The sequence below is a fragment of the Myotis nattereri genome, assembly GCF_964212035.1.
Source record: "Myotis nattereri genome assembly, chromosome: 6".
NCBI lineage: Eukaryota > Metazoa > Chordata > Mammalia > Chiroptera > Vespertilionidae > Myotis > Myotis nattereri.
Genome location: NC_138081.1, coordinates 16,395,964 through 16,406,646, shown reverse-complemented (window position 1 = coordinate 16,406,646; position 10,683 = coordinate 16,395,964). Strand labels below are relative to the sequence as shown.

Below are 10,683 nucleotides of genomic sequence, written 5' to 3'. Positions count from 1 at the left end.
CGGCCGCGGGCAGAGGGAGGCGGGAAGATCGCGGCACTTCCGCTGGCCGCTGGCTCGCTGGCAGCTCCAGGAGGCGACGGCGGGAGCGGAGGGAGCGCGCGGCCCGGGGCTTCGCATTCCCCGGCCCCCCTCCGCCCCACGCGGCGCGGACCATGGTTGCCAGGTGGGGGGCGAGGGGCGGCGAGGCCACGTGACGGGGCCGGGCCACGTGACCGCTGCGCCGCCGGGTGGGCCGGGGTGGTTCCCAGCTGCCGGGGCGGTGGGCTCGCCGGACGCTTCGCGGAGCCGGCCAGGCCGGCGGGGGCGTGGCGGGGGCGTGGCGGGGGCTTGTGCTCTTTGGGGGAGTCGGGGAGCGTCAGGCGGAGGACTTGGGGAACCCCGGCGCGCCGGGAGCCTGGAGGGCGGGGTGTAAGGAGGGGGCGCCGCCTCCGGCCGGAGCAGCGGGCGAGCGCTGGAGGGAAACAGAAGGAACCTGTGTGCCCGGCGGGGCGGGTCCGTCCCCGGGGAGGGAGGGAGCCCTGCCTGGACGGCGCCGGCCCCCCAAGGAGAGAGAGAGGCTCTTTGTCCGGCTGGGCTGCAGCTGAGGGGGGCGGGGAGGTGACTCCGGGCCCTTCTCCCGTGCGGACCCCTCTGGGAGACCCAGTGGGTGATGAGCTAACTGCTCCCTAACCCTGCTGTCCGCTGCCCCCGCAGGTGGTGGGCAGTGGTGGTGCTGGTTGCCATCCCCTCCCTGGGGGCAGGTGGGGAGACCCCCGAAGCCCCTCCGGAGTCCTGGACCCAGCAATGGTTCTTCCGCTTCTTGGTGAATGCTGCTGGCTACGCCAGCTTCATGCTCCCTGGCTACCTGCTGGTGCGGTACTTCAGGCGGAAGAACTACCTTGAGACAGGTGTGTGGGCCAAGGGTGGGGAAGTGTGCTCGGTGCACAGGAAAGTGCTGGCCAGCTGTCCCAGCCGGGATGTGGCTTGGCACGGGAGGGGGCGGGGGGAGGAGAGCGGCAGGGCAGCTGGCTGCTCTGGAGAAGACCATGAGGTGCTGGGGAGAAGACTGGGGCTTGACTTTGCGTGCCTTCTGCAGGCAGGGGCCTCTGCTTCCCTCTGGTGAGAGTGTGTGTGTTTGGCAATGAGCCCAAGGCCTCCGACGAGGTTCCCCTGGCTCCCCGGACAGAGCCGGCGGAGACCACTCCTACGTGGCAGGCCCTGAAGCTGCTCTTCTGTGCGGTGGGACTCCAGGTAGGCGGGCAGGCATTGGGGCACGGTGGGCAGGGGCTCTGGAACCAAAGTTTTCACCCTTCCAGTCCCAACCGTGTTTTAGTTGGTTATGTGTCCCCCTCCTAGGGGCACACTGTACCACCATCTTCTTAGAAGCGAGTGGAGAGAATGCCTCTCCCCCACCTCCCCGTGAGTCCTACTGTCCTATTACACTTTCTTCCACAATGATGTGTTTCATATACCGTACTGTAAACCCACTGATAAAAGTTTTGCGGGGAAGCCATTCAGCCTTCTCCCACACTGCATGTGAGAAGGGGTGCCAAGATGCTGACCTCATGGCATTTTTGAGTGGACACTACTAGTCCCACCTCATATAATATGTCAAACTGATAGATGTCCAATTCTTGCCTGCCTGAATTGGTTGGAAATAGAAAATATTTGGGATGGAGTCAGCTCTAACAAACCCTCCTGTGGGACAGACAGGGTATGGGCAGATCTCAAGCATTTGTTGTGTTTCACACACACTTGATTCCCTACAAGATAAATCCAGGCTTGAGAGGGAAAGGGAAACTTCCTAGTTACTACACAGAAGAACCAAATTATGTGTGCTGTCCTTTAAACTAGCGGTCACCAACAGGTGGTCGGTCGGAAAGGCTGGCGACTGCTGCTTTAAACAGCCTTCTGAGGAAGAGGGAAGTTGATGAAATCCTTTTTTGGCAACCTTTTTCTTATTTCTCCTTTTAATCTCCACCCTCCCCGATCCAGGTGTCTTACCTAACTTGGGGAGTGCTGCAGGAAAGAGTGATGACCCGCAGCTATGGGGCCACAGCCACATGGGCAGGTGAGCGCTTCACAGACTCGCAGTTTCTGGTGCTCATGAACCGAGTGCTGGCGTTCATTGTGGCCGGCCTCTACTGCCTCTGCTGCAAACAGCCCCGACACGGGGCACCCATGTACCGGTACTCCTTTGCCAGCCTGTCCAACGTGCTTAGCAGCTGGTGTCAGTATGAAGCCCTCAAGTTTGTCAGCTTCCCCACCCAGGTGCTGGCCAAGGCCTCTAAGGTGATCCCCGTCATGCTAATGGGAAAGCTGGTGTCTCGGCGCAGCTACGAACACTGGGAGTACCTGACAGCAGGCCTCATCTCCGTGGGGGTCAGCATGTTTCTGCTGTCCAGCGGGCCGGAGCCCCGAAGCTCACAGGCCACCACGCTCTCGGGCCTGATCCTGTTGGGAGGCTACATTGCCTTCGACAGCTTCACCTCAAACTGGCAGGATGCCCTGTTTGCCTATAAGATGTCATCAGTGCAGATGATGCTTGGGGTCAACTTCTTCTCCTGCCTCTTCACAGTGGGCTCCCTGCTAGAGCAGGGGGCCCTCCTGGAGGGGACCCGCTTCATGGGGAGACACAGTGAGTTTGCTGCACACGCCCTGCTGCTGTCCGTGTGCTCCGCATGTGGCCAGCTCTTCATCTTCTACACCATTGGACAGTTTGGGGCCGCAGTCTTCACCATCATCATGACCCTCCGCCAGGCCTTTGCCATTCTCCTCTCCTGCCTCCTCTATGGCCATACCATCACGGTGGTGGGGGGCCTAGGGGTGGCTGTGGTCTTTGCTGCCCTCCTGCTCAGAGTCTATGCCCGGGGCCGCTTAAAGCAACGGGGAAAGAAGGCTGTGCCCATCGAGTCCCCTGTGCAGGTTTGAGGGACCTGACTGGCAAAGTGAACGAAGATCCTTTTACCGTACTGTTTTCCTCTCCTAGTGTAGCTTCTCACAGGTGGCTGGCTCAAGGGCAAATGCAAGCTTTCCTCAGTATTACAAACCAGCTCTGCAGTTAGGGGTGGGGAGGCCAGAAGGCCACCTTCCCTTTTGCCTTAAGCCGCCAGTCCTCTGGTATGACTCTTGAGCCCCAGAGTAGAGTTCTGTTTGGAGAGGGGCAAAGGGATCTTCCAGAAATTCCCTGAAGTCTTGCTGTTAGCTCTGCCACCAACCTCACCAGTGCTTGTCCCCTACCGTGAATACCCTTACAGATTCCTCCCAGACGCCTGCATCTCTTACTCTGGTGATTGTAAGCAGTGCTGCTTTCCTAGGATCAATGACAGGTGGTGCTGTGCTAGGGGAGGGGAGAGCCCCGCCAGCACCACCACCCTCTGCTCCTGGATCCCATGGCTCTGCTCAGAGCCAGTTGCAGGTTTTGGTACTTTGAAAATGTAACTTTCTGCTCATAATTTTATTTTTATTAAATTAAACTGCTGCAATGGACTTGGTCCTATATTTTGGTGGAGTTAACATGATAGTTTTCTTCTCATATAACCCGTACTTCTGATGGCAAGGGAGACTCGGGATAGAGCAGCTAAGGGAACTCAAAAGGAGCAAAACTGTATAAAACGGCATCTTCTTTATTTTGCATACTTTAATTTCAGAACAAAATAAAAAAAAACCACAATACATAACACATCCAAAACTATGTCAAATATGAGAAGAGAGGGCTTGAGGCCACTGTAACCTGCCTTAGGAAAAGACAGGAGAGGGAAAAAGCCACTAAACATCAGAGGAAACCAGGTAGGCAACCAGGTGGGCTAGGGCCACTCAGGGCTGCTGGGGAGCATGAAGACTACACAGAGGACGCAAGGTCTGCAGGTAGAAACTCCTAGTCGACTTCTTCCATGCGAGAGGCATCCTCATCACCCTCCAGGGGGGGGATCTCATCAGGAACAGCAGCACTGGGTTCTTCTGCTGTCACTTCGTCTTCATCAATGCCTGTGGTGGGGAAAAATGTCACAAGAGATTTGACCCAAGTAGCATCTAAGTCAAATCTGTCCATATAAGAGCCGTTCCCCAACAGGGGTACTCACCTAGGCCTAGCTTGATCATGCGGTAGATGCGGTTGGAGTGGGTCTGGGGATCCTCAAGTGAGAAGCCAGAAGAGAGCAGTGCAGTTTCAAACAGCAACACCACAAGGTCCTTGACAGCTTTGTCATTCTTGTCTGCCTCTGCCTTCTGGCGCAGAGTCTCCACAATGGGGTGGTCAGGGTTGATCTCCAGGTGCTTTTTGGCCATCATGTAGCCCATTGTAGAGTTATCCCTAAGTGCCTGGGCTTTCATGATCCGTTCCATGTTAGCTGTCCAGCCGTAGGTGCTGGTCACGATGCAGCAGGGTGAAGACACAAGCCTATTGGAGATGGTCACCTATGGACAGTCACAAAAACCTTAGGTTTATATTAAATTGCATTACCACTTTAAGGTAAAAGTTATGTGTTTTAAGTTTTATCAGGAAAAAAATGCTCAATCTTTGCCAAATTTTAAGTATATAGCAGCCTTAAACCTATTTCCTTAAGAGAGCAAGAGGTATGATGGCTAAATTAAGTTGCTTAAAACTACTAATTGTGTAGCAACACGAGATTCTGAGGGAAACAGCCTTGAAGGCATTTATTACAAAATACATCAGTCCCAGAATTGGCTTACCTTCTCAACCTTCTTATCCAAGATTTCTTTCATAAGTTTGCAGAGGTTCTCAAACTTGGCCTTGCTCTCTTCCATTTTCTTTTTCTCCTCTTCATCCTCAGGTAGCTCCAGGCCCTCCTTGGTAACCGAGACCAAGCTTTTTCCATCAAACTCCTTGAGCTGCTGCACACAGTACTCATCGATAGGCTCTGTCATATACACTACCTCGAAGCCCCGCTTCCGCACTCGCTCCACAAAAGCAGAGTTAGCAACTTGCTCTTTGCTCTCACCTGCAGGGTTATTACTGAATGTGAGTCAAAGACCAAAAAGCTTCATACCAGTTCCCAGGCCTCCCCTAAATGTCTCCCCCAGTCCCTACACCTCTAAGGAGGATGTCATCAGACCCAGGCTCCAACGCACCAGTGATATAATAGATGGATTTCTGGGTCTCCTTCATGCGAGAGACATATTCTGAGAGAGAGGTCATTTCATCTCCAGACTGGGAGGTGTGATAGCGCAAAAGCTCAGAAAGGCGTCGCCGATTAGTCGAGTCCTCGTGGATTCCAAGCTGTAAGGGTAGAAAGAAAAATAATCTTACTTGGAACTAACCTTACTCTTCATGTGAATGGAAAATAAGAACCCCCACATGGTAATTATAAAGAATGTAAGCATTTGCTGCCTCTTTACCTTTAGGTTTTTAGAGAATGCCTCGTAGAATTTCTTATAGTTCTCCTTATCTTCTGCCAGCTCAGAGAAGAGCTCAAGGCACTTCTTAACAATATTTTTACGAATGACCTTCAAGATTTTACTCTGCTGGAGCATTTCTCGGGAAATGTTCAGGGGCAGGTCCTCAGAGTCAACCACACCTCGGATAAAGTCTGCAATCACAAAGGGAAGAAAGCTCAGTTAAAAAAAAATCCATTTTTCCTCACTGAATCTTCACTTGCTATGTTATAAAAAATCCTTAATTATCTAAGACTTTAGTCCCCCTGAGAATGCTGAAGGCTTTATAGGACTTGCCCAACCAACTCCATTAGGGCAAGAGGGTACTCACTGAGATACTCTGGTATCAGCTCATCACAGCTGTCCATTATGAACACACGGCGGACATAGAGTTTGATGTTGTTCTTCTTCTTCTTGTTCTCAAAGAGGTCAAAGGGAGCCCGACGGGGGATGAACAGTAATGCCCTGAATTCCAATTGACCTTCTACAGAGAAGTGCTGAAATTCAAGACAAGCCAACAGCACATTTCAAGGTTAAGCATAAATTTTAGACCCAACCCAAGCTATCAAAATGCCTGGAACAAAGATCTTTCCTAAGCACTAGAGCAGCCGTGGGCAAACTACGGCCCGCTTGAAATGAATAAAACTAAAAAAAAAAAAAAAAAAAAAAAAAAAAGACCGTACCCTTTTATGTAATCATGTTTACTTTGAATTTATATTAGTTCACACAAACACTCCATCCATGCTTTTGTTCCGGCCCTCTGGTCCAGTTTAAGAACCCACTGTGGCCCTCGAGTCAAAAAGTTTGCCCACCCCTGCACTAGAGCATACTCATGGGGCAGCTGTTAAGAAAATTAAGCCCTAATATCCTACATGAATCTAGACAATAGTCAGGTCCGAACCCAGGATGTGCAAGGCTATCATGGACACAAAGAGGTCACTGAAAAGGATGCAATTTCTGCACTCTAGAAGTGTCACCAGTAAGTAAACTCATGTTGCTCCATGGCATTCACAGTTCCCAGCTACCAACAAGTTGGGCAAGTTCCATTTGTCTAATCAGCCACACCCTTCTACCTGCTCCTCCTATTGGGCCAGCATACAGGGTTTCCTCACCTTGACTGCCAAGTGGTCTTCCCAGTCATTGGTAAGACTCTTATAGAACTCTCCATATTCCTCCTGGGTGATGTCATCAGGGTTTCTGGTCCAGATGGGCTTGGTCTTGTTCAGTTCTTCATGGTCAATGTATTTCTCCTTAATCTTCTTTGTTTTCTTTTTCTTATCCTTAGCACTATCATCCTCCTCATCTGAGCCCACATCTTCAATCTTGGGTTTCTCCTCATCATCTTTATCTTCCTCCTCTTTCTCCCCTTTCTCTTCCTCTGCTTCATCGTCACTGATTTCTTTCTCTCGTTCCTTCTCCAACTGAAAGTACCAAATACAACAGTTTTAGAGACAGAACATCAGGGAAAGGGAAAAAAAAAAAAGGCACCCTGCAATTCTCCAAAGCAGGAGGCACCATGCATGTGAGGGTTTCTAGCCCGTACTCACATAAAGAGTGATGGGATAGCCTATGAACTGCGAATGCTTCTTCACCACTTCTTTGACCCGCCTCTCCTCCAAGTACTCTGTCTGGTCTTCTTTAAGGTGGAGAATCACTTTGGTGCCCCGGCCAATGGGCTCACCTAGAAAAAGGCAATCACAATGGAGTATAGAAAAAATGAAACTAAACGCAGAACTGTAGTGAAAGGCAACTGCTTTGCAGATAGGACACTCAACGTGTCTAGTACCGCCTTCCCCAGAATGCTAACGCGGTAACCTTTACAGGAAAGCCCACCTACCATGGTCAGCCCGCACAGTGAAGGAGCCCCCGGCAGAAGACTCCCAGGCATACTGCTCATCATCATTGTGCTTTGTGATCACAACCACTTTCTCTGCCACCAGGTAGGCAGAGTAAAAGCCAACACCAAATTGTCCAATCATGGAGATGTCTGCACCAGCCTGCCAAAGAGTTTTTAAAAAGAAGTTTTTAAAAATAGCAAGACAAAGAATATGGACAAAAATACACATGGCGTGCGCCTAGCCGAAATACCACATACCTGAAGAGCCTCCATAAATGCCTTTGTACCAGACTTGGCAATGGTTCCCAGATTATTTATGAGATCGGCTTTGGTCATGCCAATGCCTGTGTCCACCAGCGTGAGGGTACGTTCCTGGGGGTTGGGGATGATGTCAATTTTCAGCTCTTTACCACTGTCCAACTTGGAAGGATCAGTCAGGCTCTCATAGCGTATCTTGTCCAAGGCCTGAAAACACAAATTACAATTTATTCAACTCCATCTCTTCACCCAAAATCCAAAACGCTTCTTCGTTTTTTACTCCCTTATGAGCCTCAACTCTGATAACCCCTTAACTTGAGGTTTAAAAACCGCACGCAGCCCTGGCCAGTGTGGCTCAGTTGGAGTGTTGCTCTGTACACCAAGAGGTTGTGGCTCTATGTTCTCTCACGTTTTTCCTCTCACCCCCACTTCCACTAATATTAATAAGCATATCCTGGGTGAAGATTAAATAAAAAGGTACACAGGTGGGTCCAATATCCCATCCGCCCACGTAGAGCAAAGACAAATGTTTTTGTAATGCCAGGTTTATCCCCTTCAATAGTAGATCCCACAAATATGCCCCTCCCAATAACACAAAAACCCCCACACACCACCCATGCAGACCCAAGCACTCACGTCAGAAGCATTACTGATCAGCTCCCGAAGGAAAATTTCCTTGTTGGAGTAGAAAGTATTGATGATGAGAGACATCAGTTGAGCAATTTCTGCCTGAAAGGCAAACGTCTCCACCTCCTCCTCTCCATGGTGCACCACTTCCTCCGGCATCTGAAACAGGAATCACAGAGGAGCCCCATGTCAGACCGAAAGTCCCCCCCCCATCACAGTGAAGACAGAGTTCCTTCAAAATGCTTCGAGCTGGGCCTTTTCGTCAAAGATTTCGGGCCGTAAGGTCAGTCCAGTCGGAACGGACACGGTTCCCACAAAACGCAAGGTCAGGGTTCTGGAGGCCGAACTCCTCAGCATCACCTGGCAGCTCGTCAGAGGCGCAGACCCTCGAACATGAGCCCGGGGCCCTCAAACGCGCCCTTCATGGGGGGACCACCCACTCCCGCTCCGTTAGCTTTCCCGGCCCCACGTGAGGAAACCCCAAGGTCACCGGTTTAACGTAAACGGCGACGACCCGAAACTCCCCCGCCCCCGCTGGGCATGTGCCACCTCACCGGGGACGAGGACCTGAGACACTAAAACAAAGAGCCGTAAAGCAAAGCCCGCTCGTGACCTCTCAGCACACGCCACTGAAACGCGGGGCCAAGCCACACAGCCAAGATGGAGGCCGGGCCCGCCAGGCCGACCCTCCCCACCGCCGGACAACCGCCGCTGGGAACACGCGGGCAGGGGGCGCCACCGCGCAGCCTCCCTGCGCGCCCGAGCATCCGGGCACCTGGGCGGGGCGTTGGGCTCTAGAAGCTTCCAGAACAATCTCAGCTCCCAGGGAGGGGGGAGGGTGCGGAGTCCATGAATATGCCAGGGCCCGCCCCCTCCCCTCCTCCATCCGGGCGCAGGAAAGATCTGGAAGGATGACGCGGGGCCAATGGAGGCCAACGGAGGCCTAAAGCGCTCCCCGCCGCGGACACGCACGGGAGCGGGGCTCAGCCGGACACCGGCGGGCTGTGCCGAGTCACCCGGGCGCGCACGCCCACCCCCTCCCTGCGGACCCTCCAGCGCCCGCAGCCGCGTCCGGAAACGGACGGGAAAGATGGCAGCGTCCCAGGCCGGCGCGGCCACCACGTGCAGCTGCCCGCTAACCCCAGCCCACCCTGCGGCCCACCTCGGCCAAGGCTGGTCGCCGAAAGGGGGAAACCCCGCCGCCTAAGCACACAAGGAAAAGCGACCTGCCACAGGGAGCCCACTTCCACCCCCTCCCGGGGAACCTGCTCGGCACAGAGACGAAAGCAACCCTGAGGGCTCTCGAGACAGGAACGCCCGAAGGAGTGCTCGGTTTGTGGCTTTACCTTGAAGGGAAAGAGATCCAAGCACAGGAGGGGCTGCAGTCGGCTCCCAAACCGCAAGCGGCGTGCGTGCGGGGGTGACTCAAGAGAGGGGCTGCGTGCCCCCAACCGCCCTATATAAGGCGAAGCACACCCAGCTGCCCGCCCACGGATCCATCCGCCTTAAAGGAGCACGTCCGCCCGCCCTGCACCTGCCGCCGCCCGCCCCCCGTGACGTCATGGCCCAACTAGGTGCGGGGCCGGCCTCCCTCGGGGCGTGCGGGGTGGACATGCTCGTTTACGTTGCTCTATCTCCGCACTTGCAGGCACGACCCCAGCAGGAGGAGAAGTTGGGGATGCTCAGATGACATAGCAGTGGACACAGACGCCAGGATCTCTCTGGCCGCCCTAAAAACCTGTGGGTCAGGCGCCTCCCCGCATGAGTCCCAGCCTCGTGGGGCGCTTTAAAGGGGGGCATGGGGAGGCGGCACGTCACTCCGACCTTCGCTCCCAAGGTCGACCTCCCTCCTATGGTCTACCCTACACGTTCCTACGCCCTGTAAGGGTAAGGCCCTGTTGTCTTGCAGGGAGCGTGCGGAATGCCAGACCCAACCCCTGGCAGCCCCCGGCTCCCGGCTCCAAAGCTGGGGGAAGGGCCAGCCTTTCGCCGCGGGGCGTGGCTTCGGCTGGGGGGTGGCAACCGGCCTGGGCTTGAGGGGGCGGGGGTGTGGGGGACTCTTTGTCCGCGTGCGGCGGAAGGGCAACGGCGGCGGTGCTGCGATTGTTTCCAGCAGTTTCCAGACCCGACTCGGCGATTCCGCCCCGCCCCGCCCCCCAAAAGGCCCCGCCCCTCCCTCCCAAGGCCCCGCCCCGCTCGCTGCGGCCTGGGCAGTGTCTCTGCCACGGCTCCGCCCCGCGCCAGCGTCCCCATCCGCTGGATTCTAGGGAGCCCGGGTGGACCCTCTTCGCCACTCGCCGGGCGCTGCCAGCCTAGGTCCTGGCGGGGGTGGGATGGAGCGTAAAGTTAATGCCGGCCCCTTCCTCTCCCCGTCCATCCCGCCGTGTCCGGCTCTGCGGGCGCCGCCTGCAGCGAGCGGAGACGGAGGGACCCTCCCCAGGCTCTGCTGCACCCGAGACGGGCACCCGGTCTTCCTATATGAGCACGTGGAGCTGGTTTCTTTCTTTTCGTCGTGGTCTCTCTGCAGCTGCTTGGAGCTGGGCAGAGCAGGGTCGGCAGGGCCTCTTGGAGAGTGCCTGCTGCAGGTG

The 10,683-nt window shown here is 54.7% G+C and overlaps 2 protein-coding genes across 4 annotated transcripts; one reads left to right on the top strand and one right to left on the bottom strand.

Moving 5' to 3' along the window:
• On the top strand, positions 1–3,479 carry SLC35B2 (solute carrier family 35 member B2). 2 transcript variants are annotated; one of them, XM_081094705.1, is made up of 4 exons: positions 1–163; positions 694–887; positions 1,076–1,230; positions 1,975–3,479. In XM_081094705.1, exons 1-4 carry the CDS (start codon positions 153–155, stop codon positions 2,908–2,910), a joined length of 1,296 nt encoding a protein of 431 aa, XP_080950831.1. In that variant the 5' UTR covers positions 1–152; the 3' UTR covers positions 2,911–3,479. The 2 variants fall into 2 exon arrangements, with proteins under 2 accessions (XP_080950831.1, XP_080950832.1); XM_081094706.1 differs by lacking the exon at positions 1,076–1,230 and having other exon boundaries at positions 76–163.
• A 110-nt stretch (positions 3,480–3,589) lies between these two features.
• HSP90AB1 (heat shock protein 90 alpha family class B member 1) lies at positions 3,590–9,567 on the bottom strand. 2 transcript variants are annotated; one of them, XM_081094703.1, is made up of 12 exons: positions 9,442–9,567; positions 8,105–8,254; positions 7,469–7,675; positions 7,211–7,370; positions 6,921–7,054; positions 6,486–6,794; positions 5,705–5,870; positions 5,338–5,528; positions 5,071–5,218; positions 4,672–4,940; positions 4,062–4,395; positions 3,590–3,966 (listed from the first exon to the last, which is right to left on the bottom strand). In XM_081094703.1, exons 2-12 carry the CDS (start codon positions 8,252–8,254, stop codon positions 3,857–3,859), a joined length of 2,178 nt encoding a protein of 725 aa, XP_080950829.1. In that variant the 5' UTR covers positions 9,442–9,567; the 3' UTR covers positions 3,590–3,856. The 2 variants fall into 2 exon arrangements, with proteins under 2 accessions (XP_080950829.1, XP_080950830.1); XM_081094704.1 differs by lacking the exon at positions 9,442–9,567 and adding an exon at positions 8,709–8,881.
• Between the last annotated feature and the right edge of the window lie 1,116 nt (positions 9,568–10,683).